Source organism: Papio anubis, chromosome 9, assembly GCF_008728515.1.
Source record: "Papio anubis isolate 15944 chromosome 9, Panubis1.0, whole genome shotgun sequence".
Lineage (NCBI taxonomy): Eukaryota > Metazoa > Chordata > Mammalia > Primates > Cercopithecidae > Papio > Papio anubis.
The window spans coordinates 15,411,010-15,434,369 of NC_044984.1; the positions used below are offsets into that span (position 1 = coordinate 15,411,010).

General features: G+C 39.0%; 1 protein-coding gene across 2 annotated transcripts; it reads left to right on the top strand.

Moving 5' to 3' along the window:
* The first annotated feature begins 4,435 nt into the window (after positions 1-4,435).
* On the top strand, positions 4,436-21,335 carry MGST1 (microsomal glutathione S-transferase 1). Of its 2 annotated transcripts, none has more exons than XM_009180297.3 (4): positions 4,436-4,547; positions 11,220-11,377; positions 14,580-14,674; positions 20,719-21,335. In XM_009180297.3, the coding sequence occupies exons 2-4, from the start codon at positions 11,252-11,254 to the stop codon at positions 20,963-20,965; spliced, it is 468 nt and encodes a 155-aa protein (XP_009178561.1). In that variant the 5' UTR covers positions 4,436-4,547; positions 11,220-11,251; the 3' UTR covers positions 20,966-21,335. The 2 variants fall into 2 exon arrangements, with proteins under 2 accessions (XP_009178561.1, XP_009178562.1); XM_009180298.4 differs by lacking the exon at positions 4,436-4,547 and adding an exon at positions 5,315-5,333.
* The last annotated feature ends 2,025 nt before the right edge of the window (positions 21,336-23,360 follow it).

Genomic DNA, 23,360 nt, shown 5'->3' on the forward strand with positions numbered 1-23,360 from the left:
CTTTTTCTACTCTTTTCACTTTCAACCTGTGTGTATCTTTCTAGGTGAAGTGGGAAGCTTGTGCATCTTAAAAAACGAATTTGTTATTGAGATATAATTTGCATATAGTGAATTGCACAAATTGTAAATGTATAGGTCAATGAGTTTTGACCAATGTATACTCTCATGTAACCAATACCCTGAACATTTCCGTAACTCCAGAAAGTTCTTTTATGCTCCGCTATGGTCTGAATGTTTGTGTCCCTCCAAAATTGATGTTGAAACTTAATCCCCATTGTGATGGTCTTAGGAAATGGGACTTTTTGGGGACTGATTAAGTCATGAAGGTGGAGCTGTCATGAATGGGATTAATACCTTTATAAAAGAGATTGAAGGGAGCTGCCTTGCCCCTTCCATCATGTGAGGAAGCAGCAGGAAGGAGCAATCTCACAAGCAAAGAGCAGCCCTGGCACACACCAAATCTGCTGGTGCCTTGATCTTGGACTTCCCAGCCTGTTGAACTGGGAGAAATAAATTTTCTGTTGTTTATAAATTACCCAGTCTAAGGTATTTTGTTATAGCAGCCTGAGCAAACTAAGCCATGCTCCTTTCCAGCTAATCACTGCCCCTATTCCATTAGAAACAACCACTATTATCATTTTGATTATTATACCTTAGTTTTGTGGTTTTTAAAATTTAATGTAAATGAAATCATACTCTTTTGTGTCTGCTTTCTTTTGCTGGATGTAATGTTGAAATTTAGTTAGATATTTTTGTGTGTAGCAGTAGTTTATTACTTTTTTATGTGATGTAGTTAACGTTTCCTTGTATGAATATACCGCAACTTGTCTTTACACTCTTCTGATGATGAACATTACGGTTTTTCCAGTTTTTGGTGTAAGTATGAATAAAGCTATTAAAATCATTCTTGAACAATCTTTTTGGTGGCCATATGCTTTCATTTCTCTTGGGTGAATATTGTATTTAGAAGCAGAGTTGTTGGATTATAAAACAGTTCTATGTTTATTTTATAAGAAACTATGAGACAGTTTTACTATTTGATTCCATTTTATACTCTCACTGGCAATGTATGAGAGTTTCATTTGCTCCACAGCTTTGCCAATATTCGATTTTGTTTGTCTTTAATTCTTGCCTTTGCAAGTTTGGGAAAGAAGCAAATCATTGTGGTTTTGATTTGCCTATCTGTGAAGACCAATGACATTAAATACCTTTTCATGTGCTTCTTAGTCATTCGTATATCTTCTTTTGTGAGTGTTCAAATATTTTGAATATTTTCTGTTTTTAATTTTCTACTTTTGTCTCAATTATTGTCATAGGTGTTCTTTTACATACCAGTTTTTTGTCAGATACATGGTATTGGGAATATTTTCTCTCAGTCTCTGGCTTGCCTATTTATTATCTTAATGATGTCTTTTGATGATGTTCAACTTATCGATTTTTTTGTTTTATAGATAATTTTTTGTATCTTGTCTAAAACATCTTTACCTACTCCAAGTTTGTGAAGATAATCGAGGTTTTCTTCCAGAGGCTTTATAGTATTAGCCTTGAGGTCTATGATTCAGCTTGAATTAATTTTTGTGTATGGTGTCAGTTAAGGGTTAAAGTTCATTTTTTTCCCATGTGGCTATTCAGTGGTTCCAGTCCTTTTTGTTGAAAGCTTTCCTTTCTTCATTAAATTGTCTTGGCACCTTGTTGAAAATCAATTGGCCAATTAAATATAGTTCTATTTCTGGATTCTGTTCTATTCTTTTGACCCACTTGTCTATCCTTATACCCTTACTATACTCTCTTGATTAGCTTCAATAATTTTTATCATTTTTCAGTTCTGTTCCTTTCATCGTGGCTACTTTTGCCACTTGCCAATATTAGGTTAAGAGTTTATTTCAGAAGTTAGCACAGCTTTCAAGCTGCTGTGTATCTCAGAGTGTCTATCTAAAAATTAGGAAAAATAAGAACTCCCTTATAGGGTCACTGGGAGAAATAAACAGTCTGGTATACATGTTTAAAGTGTATTATAATTCTAAAATAACCCTCAAGGTTTAGAATGTTGCTTATTTTTATTTCACTTTTTGCTCTCTTGACCTTAAAACATATTCTTATGTATGTTTACTGAAATCCCCCAGTAGGGTCTGCACTGTAAGTTTCAGATTGTGGCAGGGCACCTGTTCTGTGGATTTAGGGAAAAACAAAGGCCCAATATAGTTGAGAGGAGTGATAGGCACCTGTTTTCTTCCTATTTACAGTAAGCCTTAACAGAGGGTGATGGCAATTCTTTCTGACATTTTTCCTTTGTCTGTTTTAAAAACAGACAAAGACTCCTTTTTCAGATGAATGACCTTTGCTCTCCTCACCCCAAATCAATGACCTTTTAAACTGTTTTAATATTTACTAGGGAATTACTTGTTCTGAGGCTTGGATTGAGTTTCTCTAAAAGATGGTATTCTAGAATTTAAATGATGGTGAGAGGAAGGGTTGAAAAGCTGAATCCATTCTTTTACCCAGACTAAACTAAGCTAAGTAATAACTCCTTCTCTTCCTCAATCATCTAAGAGCCTATAACAAAGATGAATAAAAAGTGTCAATTCTTTTACAACTTTTACCTGTTATCGCCCTAGTTCACACTCCAATTGTCATTCTTATTTCTAAATGGAAACTTTTCTTCCACAAGCTTAATGGCAACTTTTTACCTTTTTGGCCTTTGTGTTTACTAGATTGTAAAATCCTGGAGGACAACTCTTTGATGTTATTTATCTTAGTTTTAGATTTTAGCCTCATACAAAGTACATTGCATTCATTTAATAAATGTTTATTCAATTAAATCAAGTGCTGATATTCTACCCAGTACAGTGTCATATATATATATATCTATAATATATATATATAATATTGCTTGATACACACACATATATATATGTGTGTGAGTGTGTGTGTGTATATATATATATAAAACAGGCAATAATTGTTCATGATTTAGTGATCGTAGGAACACAGTATTCATTGATTAATTAATAGTTTGGACACATTCTATATTTAGAGCATTAGATGAGTCAAGTGCTACTTTCTTTTTTAAAAAAATGTTAGAACCATTCAACTAGCATTCTGTAGACCAAATTATCTAAATAATAGCTCTCCTCTTCCTTTTTCTGCAATGTTATCCGTAAGATTTGGCCTGTATCACCTTATACTAAATGAAGAGAGTCTTAAATACTTATAATACCAAACTCCTTTGGAGAGAATTCACAATAGATTGATTTCATCTCAAATTCTAACCTATCTCAGTTAGTGTTACAGACAGATTCTAGTATACTTTACAAAGATAGGTGAATAAGTAGAGTTTTGAAAAGATACAGACATAAAAATGAAGAACAGATGCCTTATGATGCTAGATTTTCCAAAACTCCCACTGTTATGCTTCTATAGAAATCATTCTCAGACCTGCCTTAGATTAATTTCTGTTCCTAGAGCAAACTGGTAGTTATTTCTTTCTTTAATAGAACATGAACTTGTCCATCAAATCCTAGAAAGTTAGTCCTAGAGAGATCCCTTAAAGCCTAAAGGAGTAAATTAAGAGCAAAAAAAAGGAAGTATACATTGCAACAGGTGGTGAGTGTCTGAGATTTAGCACTAGAAGAGAAATAATATAGATTGAAAACAGAAATCCTGAAGCACTTCTCGTATAAACTCATGGAAGATAGATCCATAAATATTGTGCGGACTATGGGGACTAGGAAGGTTGGAAGTATCCCTAATCTAGATATTGATAGTAGACTAAATATCTACGGCTTCCCAAAACATTCCTCTAAACCTCCCTGTAAAAAAACACACTAAGCTGATTGTGTAATGAACTGGTTCAGTACAATTGCCTCCAATTTCATTCTGGACCCTGAACGGGAGGGGACATCGTGACAAAGCAAGTTGTCTGGTGTCATGAATTTGGAACACAGCAAGTGATCTTTACTGAAGGTTATAGTCTGTCATTGTCAGCCTTTTAAGGAGGCCTTGCCACCAGTGCAGGGGAGGTGAAGTCTAAGGGAAGGTAATTTTCTCAATGCCTGCCAATTAGTTTTACCGTGGAGATTTTAACTTTTTTGAAAAAAACTTTTTTTAAGTTTTTTAAAAAAACTTTCAAAACTCCGCGTGATCTTTTTCATCGTTTTCAGATAACTGAAAGTTAACCGCCTTCCCCTTCCTTCCCCTCTCCCAATCCTGAAATGTTCGAGGATTCAGAGTTGCTAGACAATGGCTAATGTCCCCCTTCCCACTGATTAGGGGAATTTGCATTTCAGGAACCAGAGCTTCCAAGGGCGCCAAATAGAAGGGCTCAAAGGGAATCAGCAGACGCTGGTTACTCTGGGCGGGGAAATCAGGTGATTTAGAGGAGGGATTTGGCGAGGTTGGGGTCGGGCTTTAAACGCGGGAGGACTAATTAATAGGAGATTAACTAGAGAGGGGCGGCGCCTGCGTCCGGCCCGCGCGGCGACAGTCCCTGCAGTGCGCGCGACCCGGCGGCGGGACAGGCTTGCAGCTTCCTCCTCCTCGGCCTCACCGTGCGTACTGGGAGGGGAGAAGGGGACGGCGTGCAGAGGGTGGCGGGCAGGGAGGGCCAGGGTGGGTGGCAGATGGAAGACTTGGGGGGATCTCTGCCAGCCCGAAAGTCCTTGGCTCCACTTAGCCGCTAAACCTTAGCTTTTCAATCGATCGATCGCTTTTGAAAGGGAATTGTGTTTCTGTCCCCGTGTGAGTAAGTTTTCCCATTTCTCGAACTCCAAGACTGAAACGAGAGAATAAGTCTTTTCATGCTTGAGTGATGATTTCCAAACTTTTCAAGCCAAAGTAGCCTCCTCTTTGAAAGGGTCCCTTGAACTCTGGGGAAGGAGGAAAAGGCACGTGCAAGTTGTAGTAATGGAGGAAATGCCTGTAGTTTAAGCGACTGCTGTTCTCCCCAAGAGAGCAAAAGCCTGCGGTGTCTCAGTTTTCATGGGCATAATGACCTTTATGCCTATTGTAAGACGGGATTTACTCTTCTGAGCTCACTTTGATGGGAGAAACATCAGCAAGTTTTAAAGTAATACTAAATAATAATACTAATAATAATGTTAGCTATCGAAACAGGAGGATGTGGGTTAGATGATAATATTTTTGTGTGATATTATAGCCAGTGACAGGAGAGCTAAGGGTGAACCCGCTGGGAGGGTTCTCACCTGTGCCCCACTTCCCCAGTCTGGAGGAGGAAGCCATGTGGAAGGAGAAAAGGAGAAGGGAGCTCTTTTTTTGGGAATTAAGGTCTCATATATTGCTCTAGCTGGCCTGGGACAGAGGAGAGAGGAGTACATGTAAGTCTTCTAGTCTCTCTGCTTCTCTTGAAATGTGGCAGTCTGAGCTCCGCGTTTATATTCCCCTATTTCCTCTCCCCGATTTCTTTCCCAGTGAGTGCTGAGTGGGTGCCCAGCAAGCATTGCTGTATGACACCGCGGTCTCTCAGCCAGCAATCATTAAAGCCCAGTTTTCTTGGGGTCCCAGCCTGCTGCGAATCCCAGCCTACACCTACCTTTTGCATATGCTCTCCTTGGCCTTAGGATAGTACTGGACTTTGTTGTCTTCTTCTGTTTCCAAAATAAGAGGGCTGTGTGTGCTGATTATCTTTGGTAATTAAAAAAAAAAAAAAAAAAAAAAAAAAGGCAAATCAGGCCAAATTTGGATATTACTCCCTGTGGCAGACAAGTAACAATTTTTCTACACGTTTGTTTTAGAGTGGTGTGTATTAATACCTGAGATTGGAAAAGGAGGTCAGCACAGTTTCCTGAGAAAGGCCTTATACCCCACCACTCCCCCGAAAGGCACCAGCATTTCACCCCCAGCCCCTGGGCTCTGAACCCCACTTTGCATGAGACCGCATAGCGGGCTGAGTCTGCAGCCACCACAATGCCTTCAGGAAATGCTAGAATTAATTTAGAGTTCCAGATTAAAGTAGCCAGCAACATGGCCACCGACTTATCGTTTTTCTTTCTTTCATGTGTAGTGTTTGTTAGTTTTAGAAGGTACAAAATTGCAGAGTCATGGCCCTGGGGATGTGTGCCCAGATTATTCGTGTGTTTCACAATATTGATGTAGAAAGGCTGGCCACCTCATCCTAAGAAGAGAACTTTGCTCATTTTGGCCAAAAGCCTATAAAGGGAAAGGGAGGTCCTCAACTGAGAAGTGAAGATTCTTCTCTGATGGATAGTACCAGGGTTTTGGGGGAGGGGTACAAAACAGGAAGGAGATTTGACAAGGAAAGGCCTCCAGAAGACCAGAGCTGTTGAGAATTCTTAGCCTTGATGGTGGGTAGCCCAGAGTTAAACACTTGAGGAAACTAAGTTGCAGTCTTGGTCTCTCCACTGTGAATTTGGGTCATATTACTCACTACCTTTCTGGGCCTCGATTTCCTTATATACTAAAGGTAGAAAAAGATGTTATTGGCTCTACCTTGGGGTTTTTCAGGTCAAGCGAGATAAAATATAGAAAAGCTTTTTGAAAATTCTAAAATCCTCAGTGCCTAGAACAGCGCCAAAGTCGAGCATTTTTATTTACCAAACACGCAGCATTTAACGGGTCCCAACGCTTTTTCTTTTCGTGAGGCAGAGTCTCAAAAAAAAACCAAAAAACAAAAAAGGTTTAAACATTCCAAATGCCAGATATGTCCCATAAACTATACATTATATATATATATATACACCCATGCATCTGTATCTCTATTTAATTTATTATTATTATTATTACTATTTTTTTTTTTTTGAGATGGAGTCTCGCTCTGTCGCCCAGGCTGGAGTGCAGTGGGGGGGATCTCAGCTCACTGCAAGCTCCGCCTCCCAGGTTCACGCCATTCTCCTGCCTCAGCCTCCTGAGTAGCTGGGACTACAGGCGCCCGCCACCGCGCCCGGCTAATTTTTTGTATTTTTAGTAGAGACGGGGTCTCATCGTGTTAGCCAGGATGGTCTCGATCTCCTGACCTCGTGATCTGCCCGCCTTGGCCTCCCAAAGTGCTGGGATTACAGGCGTGAGCCACCGCGCCCGGCCCCCACTTTTTTAACTTTACTCAGTTAAGACTCACAAGAATCTGGTGAAATAGGAGTTCTTATTCACCTCCTTTTCCAGGTAAGTTGAAGAGGTCCCAGAGAAGTTAAGTCACAGTTATTAAGTGGCAGGATCGAGATCCACCCGAATGCCAATCTAGTTCCAGAGTTTTGAATACTTGACACTCTACTCCATGTCCTCTTATGAGGAAGTCACCTCCACATTAGGGGACAGAGCTCTGATCTCTGGTAAGAGAGGTGGAGATATGTATTACCATGCTGGCCAATGAATGGAGAATACAATGAGCAAACAAACCACTGTGCAAACATGATTCATCATTGTAAATATTTTCTATAATTCATAACCAAATTAGTGTTTTTCCCTGCTTACTTTTCTTAGATTATTTCTCCTTCATTCCTTGAATCCTCAAACCACTTGACATTTCATCCTGTTATTTATTATTATACTGGTCCACTCTTCTCTCTTCTGACAACCTTTCCTGGTAAAAGGCTTTCAGTAATTTTGTTTTGACTGCAGAGCCAACCATGATAACGGCTCCAGTTTTGTGCAGCAAACTCATGGCAATTTATTGATAAATCAGCTTTGGGGGAAAAAAAAGTTTACACCAGCATTGCCTTAATCCATGCCATAAACAACTACTATTTCTTAACGTTCTTACCTTTACTGCTCACTACCTGGCTCTCGGGTACTGTGAAGTGGAAGACGTTACCCTGGAGAGATGGTTCATTGACTCAACAGGTGTGTGTCAGAAGCTTGGTGCTGGCCTGTCTCCCAAAACCACAGACTTTAGGAGTTAAGCCACATTCTTCATGATTGAGAAACTCTGTGTGAAGTGCACTGTGTGTTGTCCATTTTTAAAGAAAAGGCCTCCCATTGCCCTTTTTCCCAGCCACTGACTTCTTTATGTACTTTCCTACCAACAGTCCTGGGAGGCTGCCATTTTTTTCTCTACTCTTTCAATACCAATTTCACTGAGGGAGGAAAAAAAAGTTCTCTGGACTTTTGTGGCATCAATAAATAAATTTCATTCTGGGAACATGTGTAGAGGCCTACAGAGGATGTTTTACTTTTAAAATTATTGTTAAGTAGCAAGTTTCTATTTGATACACTTACCTTAATTTTAAAAAACTTCACATGCTTGCTGTATTTCTTCAGATCTCTGTACAGAGGCCTGGGACTTAGGGATCCTATATTAAGCTAATTACTTTACCTACACTCTGAAGGACAGTGCAGTTTATTCATGACTTTCACCCCTTCAATACTAGAACAAAAGCAGACACATTAAATGTTACTGAAAATATTATCTTGCACTGAGAGCTCATCTAACATACTGTGCTTTCAAGACTAGAGACTTGTGGAGGTTGATTAATTTGCTATCTAGGGGATTTTTTAAAAACCTTGCACATGTAGTTTCTGTTTGCCTAAATCCAAGCTGTACATTTTTAGTCTAAGAAAACAAAAATAGGGGGGCCGGGCATGGTGGCTCATGCCTGTAATCCCAGCACTTTGGGAGGCTGAGTCGGGCAGATCACCTGAGGTCAGGAGTTCAAGACCAGCCTGACAAATATAGTGAAACCCGTCTCTACTAAAAATACAAAAGTTAGCCAGGTGTGGTGGCGGGCATCTGTAATCCCAGCTACTTGGGAGGATGAGGCAGGAGAATGGCTTGAACCCAGAAGGCAGAGGTTGCGGTGAGCCAAGATTGCACCACTGCACTCCAGCCTGGGCGACAGAGTGAGACTCCATCTCAAGAAAAGAAAAGAAAACACAAATAGGGGTTACTCAAGTAGCTTTGATTTCTTTATCTGCAAAATGGAATGATAATACCTACCTCACCACATAACTGGAAAAAGAAAGAAGATGACAGATATAAGGGGTGCCTACTTGTGCCAGCCACAGAGTAGGCATTCACTTAACGTCAGTTGAATTAGAATTAAGCAGAATTAAAGAGTCGAGAGCAAAATTAATCAAGTCTCTTGAAAGAGAGGGTATAGTGTAGTGAGTGTATGGGGTGTTCGTGTCCCAGCTTGGCAGCTTAACAACTCGAATTTCCTTTTTCTTCTTTTGAAATGGGTACAGTTATGACAATTGTAATAGATTAACAAGGGTGATGAAAGTGTACATAACGTACATAGTATAGTTGAACACATAGCAAACTCTAATAAAGCTAAATATATGTATATGGTTTTTAATCACATTCACCAGCAACACAAAGATGGCTATATGACCAATAATGATACATATAAATGTATATAGATTACTGGTAAGATGGATAGAAAGATTGCATCTGATAGATGTCAGGCTAATAAGGACACATGCAGGGGTTGAACTTTAAAGGCGGGAATGGACATCATCTAGAAGAGATAGTACTATATGCTAAGCAGGATAAATAGCATCTAAGCTTGGGTCTGAGAAAAGATGTGTGTTTCTGTGGAAGAGAGAGAAGTAGATAGCAGGGCTGATGAAAGAACAAAAGGAAGTTACAAAGAATAACGTCAGAGGACTGGAAATTTACATTTTAAACTTTACCCTAAATTCCTACCTGTTTTGACTTCTGTATCATCAGTGTGTCTTGGCTTTCCTCTTCAGCACATTCCCAATTATACTTCCAACTCCAGACACAGCTACATTCCTCTACTCAACAGCTTTTAGTTGAATGTAACTTTGGAATGCGAAATGACTCGAGGATCACGAAAAGCTAATTCTCCTTCCCTATTACACTGATGAAAGTACCATAAATGGCAATTCCTTACCTTGCATTTGCAAGCCTGGTTTTTTGATGTTTCCATTATCCTGCTTCTCCTTCACTTGTCTTGGAATTGATGATGACAGTGATCATGATGATGATCATGATGAGAGTATCATAAACTTTATTGAAGGTTTTTCTTGGGCCAGTCCATATTTTATCTCAATTACATTAAACAGCAACCCATTAAGTTAGAAACTATTACTATTTTGATTTATTTATATATTTATTTATTTATTTTTGAGACAGAGTCTTGCTCTGTCGCCCAGACTGGAGTGCCGTGGCGTGATCTGGGCTCACTGCAAGCTCCACCTCCTGGGTTCCTGCCATTCTCCTGCCTCAGCCTCCTGAGTAGCTGGGTCTACAGGCACCCACCACCACGCCCGGCTAATTTTTTGTATTATTAGTGGAGATGGGGTTTCACCGTGTTAGGATGGTCTTGATCTCCTGACCTCATGATCCACCCACCTCAGCCTCCCAAAGTGTTGGGATTACAGGCATGAGCCACAGCCCCAGGCCTACTATTTTGATTTTTGAGAATGAAGATATTTAGTCTCAGAGACTGAATCCCTCAAGCAAGGTTAATAGCTAAATGGTGGGACTGGAATTCAAATCCTGAAGTCTACAATTTTGAATACTACTAAAATGACAACAAGTTGTAAGTTGGATCTCCAAAGCAGGATATATAAGAACTGAGGCTTTCCTAAGTTCAGTGCTGCTACTAGATACATAGTTTGACATTTCCAAAGAGATCTGTCTATGACCTCTGGTCTTTTGCTTTCAACTTACTTACAGTTAATCTCAATGCAAGTATGTGATGTTAGTCTATGTTTAGGGCATTTTTGCTACTTATTTTTGCCTATACTGCACCCTTTTTTTCAAGTAGTACTTGTTTGATGTCTTCAAACTTAATAATATAGAACTGGATAAAATATAACATTGTTTACTTTTTTTTTGGAGACAGAGGCTCTCTCTGTCGCCCAGACTGGAGTGCAGTGGCCCTATCTTGGCTCAGTGCAACCTCCGCCTCCTGAATTTAAGCAATTCTCTTGCCTCAGTCTCCCAAGTAGCTGGGATTACAGGCACACGCCACTGCGTCTGGCTAATTTTTGTATTTTTAGTAGAGATGGAGTTTCACCATGTTGGCCAGGCTGGTCTCAAACTCCCGACCTCAAGTGATCCACCTGCCTCGGCCTCCCAAAGTGCTGGGATTACAGGTATAAGCCACTGCATTCAGCCCCTATTTACTTTGATATTTTAGAAACTAAACAATCATTTCTTCTGCAAATAGTCCAAGATATTTTTAAGAACAGTATAGTTAATGCTGCAATATAAGAACATCAAATGATCTTCCAGTTATTTTGGGTATTTATGTCTGCCTTTTCTCATTTTATTTAAGTCTTTTTCAGAGTCCAGAACAAAATTGAAAAAATGGTTGACCTCACCCAGATAATGGACGATGAAGTATTCATGGCTTTTGCCTCCTATGCAACAATTGTTCTTTCAAAAATGATGCTTATGAGTGTTACAACTGCATTCTATAGACTGACAAGAAAGGTAAGAAATTTGGAGGTATTATTTTCTTACTTTTAGGAGTTGGAATTCTGGAGAGCAGTTTTCTTAATTTCCTTTTTTAATTTTTGGTAAAGCCCAATATCACACTGTTTTATGCTGTAAGTGAAGTATGCAATCGTTTGGCACAGATGGATCTGATGTATTTATAGAACAGTCGCTTTCTCCTAGAAACTAGTAAATGGTTTTTTCATAATGACTTTTACCTTTTGTCATTATGCTAAGGCAGATGAGATATTCTGGAATATCAAAGTTTTCACATTTTGGAATTAATTTTGCCAATGTGGGTTTAGAAAACAATCATTTTCCAGACAGTTAACTGGTATTTTCAGCGCTAGTACAGGTCAAGGGTATGATTTTGGTGAAAAAAAGAAGAAAGAAAAAGAAGAAAAAGACTGAGAATTAAAGTTCTTACTTTCAAAGTGAGCCTCATATGATATGAACCTTTTGAATTTTGTGTACTTCTGACTTTTTAAGTGGATACTATTTCTACCCAGCATTATAGGAATGATTTTTTTTTTTAAGTGCAGATGTGGGGAAGGTGGTAGACAGATTCTGAAGCATATATTCTGTATTCAAGCAGGGTTTATGCCTGCTTGAAGCGCGTAGAGCAAGGCTCCCTTTGCAAAGTTAAAATATTTTCACTGGTGTAGTCCCTGTGCCCATTCAGCAACTTCTTCCTGGAGACCATCTGTTTCTCTCTTAGGACCTGTCCTGAGTTTTGTCCTCTAGAGCCTTGATTTTATTCAGAGGTCACAGTCTTCCCTAAGGTGTTTCCTTGTTACTATCTTTTTTTTTTGAGACAGAGTCTCACTCTGTTGCCCAGGCTGGAGTGCAGTGGCAGGATCTCGGCTTACTGCAACCTCTGCCTCCTGGGTTCAAGTGATTCTCATGCCTCAGCCTCCCGAGTAGCTGAGATTATAGGCACGCATCACCAGGCCAGTTAATTTTTGTATTTTTAGTAGAGATGAGGTTTCGCCATGTCGGCCAGGCGGGTCTGAAACTCCTGATCTCAGGTGATCCGCCCACCTCGGCCTCCCAAAGTGCTAGGATTACAGGCGTGGGCCTGGCCTACTACTTTGCGGTATAATGGAAGGATGTTTGCATTTTAATGGAGGGCACATGCCCACATGGTTAAGTCTGTCACTGGCTGATGTGTTGCAGCATCAGGCAACAAAGTGGCTGTCTGCTTCCAGGTCCACACTGACTCCTAGGAACAGAATGTCGTCAAGGAAATGTACCCTGTCTCATAAGAAAAGACGAAGGGAATTCACATTTGTAGAGTGCTGGGAGCCACAATGCTTTTTATGTGTACTTGGTCATGGAGTCATTTTACACAATTGTTAGCATTGTCAGGTGAAACGAGGATTCGTCTTTCCATTATATAGAAGGGGAACTTAGAGGGTAAGTAGCTGTCTGAGTCCCTTTGGGCTGCTCTTACGAAATGCCATAGACTGGGTGGCTTAAGCAACAAACATTTGTCTCACAGTTCTGGAGTCTGGTGAGTCCAAAATCAAGATGCCAGCAGATCTGGTGTTCAGTAAGGGCCCAGTTCCTGACTTGCAGATGGCCATCTTTTCATTTTATCCTCACACTGGCAGAGCAGAGAGAGAGAGAGAAGGAAGCAAACTCTCTCCTTCCTCTTCTTGTAAAGACTTTAATCCCAGTCATGAGGACTCCACTCTCTTGACCTAATTACCTCCCAAAGGCCTCATATCCCAGATACTATCACATTGAACAGTAGACTTTAACATACAAATCTGGGGGGGGCCACAAACATTCAGTCCTTAGCAATAGCTTACCCAAGGTTACATACAAATAAAGAGTGAAACTGAGATTCAAACTGAAATTGCATGAAATCCAATCTCATGCTCTTTCCATTGTAATACATTTATTTCTATATTCAACATGTATTTATTGTACATCTAGTGTGTGCCAGGCAGTTATTTAGGGGAGCACTATGATGAACAAGACAGACAGGCCTGACCTTAAGAACCTTATCTGGAATACTTGTTCCAGATAAAGATGTTGAGGAAAACTGATGAGCAGTATCCCAGCCCTGTGCATCAGTTCTCAACATCTTTATCTCTAATATAATGTTCACATCCTATTAAGAAAAAATAGAAAACATATGAGATTAATTTTGCAGTTTGTGTTTTTCTCTGCCATAAATTATTAAATAGTGGCTCATGCTTAAATATTTTTTAAATGCAGATTTCAAGTTTCAAGGGATGGGGAAGCTATTTCAAAGAGCATAATAATTGCAGGAAGAAATACATAAATGTGTACTTCTTATTCCCAGGAATTCAATTCAGCTTCTCAAATTTCATTATACAGTATTCTTCAACCAAAAGTTTTATCTGCTTTAGAAAAAGAAAAGAGGTACACATATTCTGACAAAGTACAAGACACCTTTCCCATCCCTTACTCTTTTATGCTTCTTGCTGGTTCTCCAGAACCTTTGGCAGGTAAACATATTACTTTCAGATGAGCCAATCACTTGGAAATGTTAATACACTTGAGGGAAGGTATGTCAACATCACTGTGAAAAAGATACCAGTGAACCATAGTAATGGTCAATGATGACTTAGAATTATGCCTTTCCCCATATGTGCTTCCTTTTCACTGTTTTTATTCACTGGTTTTTGTTTGAGTTCTTATTTATGCTTCTCTTTTTACAACTTTGCATTGTTAATAAAAATTCCGTTTTAACCATAGATGCCTTCTTCTCCTCTTATGTTTGATTTATTGCTCCAAATGGGCCAACCTGGATGTCTGTATTTCTTCCACTAAAATGCAAATAACTTACTAGGTAGAATATCCCCATGCTATTTGCTGGTTTGTTTGTTTTCTTTTTTTTGAGACAGGGTCTTGCTCTGTCACCCAGACTAGATTGTAGTGGTGCAATCACAGCTCACTGCAGCCTCAACCTCTTAGGTTCAAGTGATCCTCCCACCACAACCTCCTGAGTAGCTAGGACTGCAGGCATGTGGCCCACCACCATGCCCAGCTATTTAAAACAAATTTTTGTAGATACAGGGGCTCCCTATGTTGCCCAGGCTGGTTTTGAATTCTTGGGCTCAAGTAATCCTGCCTCAGCCTCACAAAGTGCTGGAATTACAGGTGTGAGCTATTGCTCCTGGCCAGTATTTGAAATAAGTTTTTTTTCCCTTGGTATTTGGAATAGGTTTTTGCCAATCCAGAAGACTGTGTAACATTTGGCAAAGGAGAAAATGCCAAGAAGTATCTTCGAACAGATGACAGAGTAGAACGTGTACGCAGGTAAACCAGTGTCTCTTGAAATTACTTACTTTATGAAACAATTTTGGCAAGGAGCTCAGTGAAGATGCCTCAGGGTCTTGGAGACTGAACAAAAAAAGTGAGGCCTCTTACCTACTCCACATGACAATTACAGAAAACTGGACATCTGAAAGTCTCCAAGTATCATTGCAATTGTATGTATAGACAATTTTGCAATACTGTACTTTTATCTGTACTTTCTTGGGGTTAATAACATTGCTTTATGTAGGGATGTATCAAAAGTAATGGCAGGGAGGAGGTAAAATGGGAACAGTAGATTCTTACAGTTTTATCATCTCCATAGGAGAGACTGTCAACTCATGTAAAAGGTTGAAGAATTAGGTATTTTTGTGTAAGATTCAAAATAAGAATGTTGACAGTCTGGAGGAGTAGGAACCTCTTTCTCTCTGTCCCTCTCCCCACTGCCATCTCTTTTTAGATATTATGTTTTAATGTACTGGGAATTCAATGAACAATGAAAAGCAATAAGCCAAGATACTATTGGGGTATGATTGTTCCTATCACCCAGGTAGTGAGCATAGTACCCATTAGTTTTTCAACCTTTGTCTCCCCTTCTCTGCCCCCTCTAATAGTCCCCAATATCTATTGTTGCTATCTTTGTGTTTATGTACCCAATGTTTAGCTCCCACTTATAAGTGAGAACTTGTGGTATTTGTTTTTCTTTTCCTGTGTTAATTTATTTAGGGTAATTGCCTACAGCTGCATCCATATTGCTGCAAAGGACATGATTTCATTCTCTCTCTTTTTGTTTTGAGATGGAGTCTCATTCTGTCACCTAGGCTGGAGTGCAATGGCATGATCTCGGCTCACTGCAACCTTCTTCTCCTGGGTTTAAACCATTCTCCTGCCTCAGCCTCCCTGAGTAGCTGGGACTACAGGCATGTACCACCATGCCCAGCTAATTTTTTGTAGTTTTAGTAGAGGCTGGGTTTCACCATGCTGGCCAGGCTGATCTTGAACTCCTGACCTCAGGTGATCCACCCACCTTGGCCTCCCAAAGTGCTGGGATTACAGGTGTGAGCCACCATGCCTGACCCAATTTCATTCTTTTTTTTTTTTTTTTTTTTTACAGCTTCGTAGTATTCCATGGTGTATGCTACCACATTGTCTTTATCCAATTCATATTGATGGACACCTAGGTTGCATTATCCCTTTTGTGATTCTCTGTGAAAATCTGAAGCCCCTCCCAAGTTTTCTGCAGATTCCCCTACGGCATATCATCTCCAGGTTAACTCTGGATCTGGATTCTCACTTCTATGCATGTTTCCATATTCTGCAGTTGGTTATGCTGGATGTTAATCCAGCCCTTTAGTCAGTTCCTTTCACAAATTAACTAAAAAAAATGTGGCTAAAAATAGACTTGAGTAAGTGGAAGTGCAGAGGCATTTACACTGTGGCAACACAAACATTTCAAGTTGTGTGTTATTTCTCTGTCTAACAATGACCTTTAGCATCCTCTCTTCGGGAATAGGCCCCGTAGCTGTACCTCCTTCACTCAAGTAATGCCCAGTGTTACACCATGTTTGAGGCTCTCCTCTAGCCACACAGACTCTTCAACCTTTCAGCACTAAAATTAAAAGTACCTTCTTGCTCATGCAAAACCATTCTACCCCCAAGCTATTCATCAAGCAAGAATGTTTCTCTTCTAAGAAAAAGTCTATGCAGATACTTAGCACAAAATTTCACCCTTCTGTCTCACTTAGTTATATACTTGTTAATTCGGCAGTCCAGTGAGTCTTGAAAATGGGTTGTGTCAGAATACGGATATAAAATAGTTTCAGGACAAGGAATCACTGTGGACATTTCAAACAATAGCAGAACAATATCAAAGGAAAAATTATGTGTTAGACGAAAAAAAATAAAATCGAAAAAAAGTGAGTGAAGCTTGAAGTTTTCAAAACCAGTGAGGAGACATGAAACCGTTTGGTATTGTCTGGTCCTTTATGCACTTCCCCTTTTAGAGCAGGCAGCCGCCTGCATGATGCTAGTCATGGCCCTGTATTTATAAAATTGCCCAGAACTAGAAAGTGATCAGAAGCAATTAGACCCTCAGTAGCACTAGTAAGATTGAAATGAAAATCCAAGTCAGTCTCCTGTGTGAAAGCGTAACAAAAGATATTTTACTTGGAGATTTTAGATTCCTCCCTACTATTCTTTCCGACCTTCCATCCTTACTCCCTGCCCATGGGATTGTACTTTTAGAGGAGAACGACGTTATCTAAATTGATCTGCTAGTCAGGTTGCAAACAAATGTAAGGAAGAACAATTGACCCTAGTTCTGAAAAGGTTCCGCGTCCTGGAGGAGGTGCAGCGACTGTGTGCACAGCGCCCCCTCGTGATGAGACACTGGCTTTTCAGCATAGTAAGAGAAGAGCGTCTCCAACAGAGTGGAGTTTCCAGTTGCAAAATGCTTTTTGAGATAGTACCTGTTTCATCGAAAAAGTGCCTAATAACACACTTTTGGAGATATTTTTCAGAGAGAGTGTTTCCAGAATCTTCCTTTTCGATTTTTAAGCTAGACCTTTTTTTTTTTTTCACCTCTCTCGTTACTTCAGTAATTGTAAAGCTGTTACGATTAGCGTATTTGGCAGGGACAGAATGGGGCTATAAATGCAGTGAAAAGTATGCTTTACCGTGTGCAACAATAGAGAAAATTAATACATACACATATGGAACAATTCATTAAAAACTTAAAGTAATACGTGTTGAAATACCAAGATATGTGACTTAAAGTTCTAGACAGGCAGAAACCGTGATGGTTAGAAAGCACTCGACCTATTTATTTATTTAATACTCTCTTACGTTGTCTAGGAAGCATTCAATACCATATACATTCAACACAAAAAGATAAAAAGAAAGTTGAAAGGCAGACAGACCAGCTGGTGAAATACAGGGAGTCATCTGAAAGACAAAACAAACACTTGAGGTTGGTATTTAGGGACAGGAGAGACATTTAGAATATATTCCCTTTAAAGGTAGAGAATACCCCTTCACTGAGAGTGTTCCATGGAATCTAAGTGACACTTGCTGCGGACTCTGTCAGGAGACTGGAACGTAGGCTAGGGGTTGAACTGGATGATGTCCCTTGTGGCCCCACTGTATGAACACACATATAAGGAGAGATTATTGTGTATGTATCACTGTCATTTCTTCTCCTGAGATGCTATCAAAGAGCTTTAAGACTGAGTTCCTGACCCTCAGGGGTTTATAATGTTCCCCGCCCCCCACCCCCAGTAAGACCCACATGCATGTAGAAATGGGAGAATGGTATGAAGCCATGTTCCATTAGTTCCAAGGAATATTTCATAAAGGAAGATCTTGAAGAGTATTAGGATTTGAAAGAAGAGGAGAGAAGAAGTCTCGTCAATTTGGGAAAATTCCTTTGTGAGAATGTGAACACATGGCTGTGTGCTGAGGGTGAAGAGCTTTGGCTGAGATGAGGGCGTCAGGAAAAGCCTGCTGTGCAGCTCTTTTTGTAGTTGTTCACAGCCTGACAATCCCCAGATGCATGTAGCAACGTCTGTCCAGGTCAGGCGGATGCTGGGATCCAAGTAATTCTGATCTGAGAGTAGGAGGCGCGGCTGTGGCCTCAAGAGCACAGAGATGCTGGGAAGGTCTGTCACAGAGCAAATGTGTGCCAGGGAATGTCTGTCCAAAGGAAAAAGAAAAATGGGAAAATATAATCATGGGGGAGAAGGGTAATAGACCCAGGTAGAAAGTGGTCTCTTAGGAAGACTGATGTTCACCTGGTGATAGATTTTGGCAGCTGTCGGTAAATGGCACTAACATGAAGGAAGCTGCCGCTCCAGGAAGAAGTTGTCATTGGAGCAGAGGGGAGGGTTGGGACGGAAGGGTGATAGTGCACTGCGGCACATGCTCACAGGGAGAGCTGCGGAACCGTACGCCTGGAACAGTCTCAAAAGAAGTACAAAATACACCATAAATTGGCATAAGTATGAGGGACTGTGGAAAACAGGTCTTACTAGCATAATGAGTGTTATCTTTGAGAACATTTTGATGAAAGAGAAAGAGAGCTCAAAAGGGAGAATAAGATAAAGAGAAAGAGGCTGGAAAAACACGCAGGAGCTAGAAAAGTAAAGGAACGCCTGCCCCTGACCTTCCTTCCCTCTATCCTCATGGTCCTCTTACTGTCCTTGACTTTCTTCTCTGCTTTAACATTCCATTCCATGTGTCAATTGCTTAACACAGGCGTAGAAGTGGACATTGTTTTCCAGAGTCTCCTTTTTATAGTTTCTTCCTCAACCTTACAATTTCTGTCCTTTTGGCATGTTGGGAAGGACACTAACGTGCCTAAGATTGGAGGTGAGTATGTCTCTGTGATGCTGCAGGAGAAATCAGAGGACAAAAACAAATACCCTTGGTGTCATTGACAAAGTGGGCCCTTTAATAGAAAATGATATTCCTGTCTTTTCTTTCCCATCTCATTCTCAGTAGTACTTGCATTGCTCCATGAAAGACAGGGCACAGGAACACTCACACCTTCCTCTCTTTGCTTTTATTCTGTATTGAAGCCTTTTCAAATGATTACTTATCTGGGCTGCTGCTGTCTTCTTCATGTCTCTATGTAGTCATCGTCTTTGTGAGGCAAGCTTAGAGATAATCTAGGGAAAACAGGAGAAAGGAAAGGAGAGGAGGAGAGTGATGATCATTGAGCAGGCAATATGTAGTAATTATATGTTTATGCTATAGAAGAGAGTAACGTAAAGCAGAAATAGTTTTCATTCTGAAATACATATCAGTAGCTGACAAACTCTATCAAACTCTCCATTTCTATCCTAGATTCTAAAGCAATTTCTAATTCTGTAGACTTAAGGGACATGATATTTTAAAATTAAGTATTTTCAAAAATGTTGCTGGGCATGGTGGCTTGCACCTGTAAACCCAGTGTTTTGGGAGGCTGAGACTGGAGGAGTGCTTGAGACCAGGTGTTGAAGACTAAACTGGACAACATAGCAAGATCCCATCTCTAAAAAGAAAATTTAAAAATTAAGCCAGGCATGGTGGCGAGGCCTGTAGTCCCAGCTACTCATGAGGCTGAGACTCAGGAGTTTGAGGCTGCAGTGAGCTGTGACTGTACCACCGCACTTCAGCTTGAGCAACAGAGCAAGACCTCATTTCTAAAAACAACAACACCAACAACACCAATAAAAATAAAAATGTCAAGTCAATAGTAGAAGTGTTTTGTATTCCATCTTAGCCAGAGAAACCCAAGATGCCATGACTTGGAGCAAAACTGTGGCTAAAACATGCTTTTTGTTTTCTTCCAGTTCCGTTATAAAGAAAACATTTAGGAAATTCTCTCTCTCTTTCTCTCTTTCACCTGTCCCACATTTTGTGTGTTCTTTGTAGTTTTGCACCATCATTCTTAACAAATTTATTTGGCATTTGGAAGATAAGTTAGCCAAAATTTTACTATATTTGAAAGGCTAGTTATGTATTCTGTTATTTAGATATAAGAGCATGAGATTCTTTATATTAAATTGGTAAATTAATTATTGGCAACCTAGTGGTTTGGGTTGGCAAGGATTCTCTCAATGATCATTTAGGAGAGTAGCAGAAGCAAAGGAGGAGTCTTAAGAAACATCAACACCAAAAAGGTTTTCTTCCTTTGGGAAAAAGAATTTTTATAAAAAGATTCTTGAATTGCTAATTGTTATGAACCTCGTAGGAAAAAAGTATCTTGTATTTACAAAAATGAAATGAGTTCTATTAGATAGATGTTGTTTTGATATTCTAGGAACTACAAAATGCCTTCTGTGATATTTAAAGATACACTAAAAGTAAAAAGAAACAAAAATAATGAGAGATTCTAAATAAAAGTCAAGTGGGTAAGGAAACAAGATAATTTGAGAGAGAAAAATAAATCTTACTTTGAAATTTAAGGATCCATGAGTACTCAGATTTCGTTTTTAGAAGAGAGAGAAGAAAGGATACATATCTACTATTTTGTAATTAGTGTCTTCAACAGTTATCTTTTTCCACAGAGCCCACCTGAATGACCTTGAAAATATTGTTCCATTTCTTGGAATTGGCCTCCTGTATTCCTTGAGTGGTCCCGACCTCTCTACAGCCATCCTGCACTTCAGACTCTTTGTCGGAGCACGGATCTACCACACCATTTCATATTTGACACCCCTTCCCCAGCCAAATAGAGGTTTGAGTTTTTTTATTGGATATGGAGTTACTCTTTCCATGGCTTACAGGTTGCTGAAAAATAAATTGTACCTGTAAAGAGAATCATCCAACTCATTATCCAGTTGGTTTTTTAAGAATTCTCTACTTCCAATTTACAATGAATACTTTCTTAGGTTTTAGGTAGGAGAGGAACAGAGGAATTACGAACTGGGGTAAACCCGTTTTGAATATTAGCATTGCCAATATCCTCTATTCTTGTTTTTACATTTGGATTAGAAATTTAGCATAATAATTCTTAAGTCTTTTGTCTGATTTTTAAAGTACTTTCTTATACATTTGGATCATGTTATGATTTGTAACATTCATGCAGCACTTCACTTCTGAATCTATAAAATATTTGTGTGTATGAGAAACCTATATTTCAACACTGCTGAAACGGACATGAAATAAAGAATTTAAAGAATGATTTTGTTTCGTTTTATTTTTCCCAGTATTTTGTTTTCAAAAGTTTCAAACCTAGGGTAAAGTTGAAAAATAGTACAAAGAACCTCTCTATACCATTCGCTTAGACTCACCAGTTGTTAACATTTTGCATATTTGCTTTTCTTCTCTCTCTGTTTTCTTTTTCTCTGAAACATCTGAGAGTAAGTGGCAGATGATATGGCACGTCACTCTTTAATACTTCAGCACGTTTTTCTTATGAACAAGGCATTCTCCAAATAACCACAGTACCATTCTTACACCCAAGACATTTAGTATTAATATAATAGTATTTCATATACATAGTCTTTATTCCAATTTTTCCAATTTCCTCAGCAATATTCTTTATAACTGCTTTATTTTGGATCCAGGAATCCAAGACCAAACATTGCCTTCTGTTATCATTTCTGTTTGGCTTTCACTTAAATCAGAGAATTCTTTCACTTACTTTTGCTTTTGTCTAACCTTGACATTTTTTGAAGAGTTACAGACAAGTTGTTTTACAGAATGACCCTTAATCTGGATTTGTTTTATCTAGGATTTTCTCATTCTTAGATTCAGATTAACCATTTTTGGTGGTGTGTCCTTCACATTATAAAACGTCAACAGGCATATGATATCAGTTTGCCCTGTTATTGGTGATATTAAATTTGATCAATTTAGTAAGGTAGCGTCAACCAAATCTGTCCATTTTAAAGGGATCCTTTTATTTTTATAATCATATGTGGGGTCATAACTTGAGACTGTATGCATATCCTGTCCCCCTACAAATTTTCACTTAATAGATTTAGCACCCAGATATGTTGTTTGGTTTCTATATATAAATATGTAGCATGTAAATCACACAAATTTAGATTTTTTTTTGGTCTTACATGGAATGTGTACTTAAGTTTCTATAACAAAGGGTGAGCTTTTAAAATATCAGTATTTTTCTTATATATGCCATCCATCTAATTTATATTAGTTTTTGATTTTCGTATCTTTTGATGCATTTTAATTTTAAATATGTATTTCTTAAACAGTACTTTGAATGGCATTTGTGAATCGTTCATTTAGATGTGCCATTCGAGAAAAGTCACTGCGTTGTATTTTAGGTTTCATAGTTTGAGTAACTCTGAAGTCCATAAAAAAAACCTATTAGACAATTGACTATGTAGAATTTCATACAAGTTTCTTTTTACTTCTTTTCCTAATGTTAAAAAGCAGCTTTGCATACTGTGGATCTTGGCCTTAGGAACTCTTTGTGGTGTAATTAATAGAAAAGACCATGAGCTCAGGAGGGAAAAGTTTGAAACCCATGAGTTGGCTCTGCCTGCATGAACATGCACATACACACACACACACACACACACACACACACCCTGCTCTCTGGATTTGGGCAACTGGCTTACACTGTCTGATCTGCAGTTTCTCAAACTTTACAAGATTTTTTAAGGTCATATGCTTTTCTGTATGTGAAGCCTTTGAAAAAAGTATATTTTAAGCCATTAAGTGTTTCCCATGTGTAAATTATTTCAGTAATCTCTCAATCATAAAGATTCAGATAACTGAGTTCCTCCTAGTTTTGGATCAGATCTTTGTTGAACCATTATCATGTCTTCCATTGTTTTCTCAAATTTTCTTCTCACTTGGTAATGCTTCTCTGAGCAGAAGCAGAACGGATGGTGGTTATTGTAGCAGTTATCCATTTAGCTATTAATATTTGATATTCATTAGTAGACAATTATTAGGGGAAAAGGACATTTAAATTTTATATTTTCAGAGGTATAGGAACTATGTATATGAGCAGAACACACTTAACGAAAAGTGAAAAAGTTTAGGGATTACCCAGTTTAGTTTCTAAATTTAAGTATAAGTTGTAAAAACAATTTAGAATAGTTTCTAACTATACTTTTACTCACAAGAGAAGCTTTAGATACAGGGGGATTTATTAGTGAAACTGCTTTTGTGAAGGAGGATGGATGAAGGGGAAAGCTATTTACTAGTCTGGTCTCTCCTCCATCGAGGATTC

Coding starts and splice junctions, on each gene's coding strand:
- MGST1 (XM_009180297.3), top strand. CDS start 11,252: ATGGTTGACCTCACCCAGATAATGGACGATGAAGTATTCATGGCTTTT. Junction 11,378..14,579: donor TCTATAGACTGACAAGAAAG/GTAAGAAATTTG, acceptor TATTTGGAATAG/GTTTTTGCCAATCCAGAAGA. Junction 14,675..20,718: donor AGAGTAGAACGTGTACGCAG/GTAAACCAGTGT, acceptor CTTTTTCCACAG/AGCCCACCTGAATGACCTTG.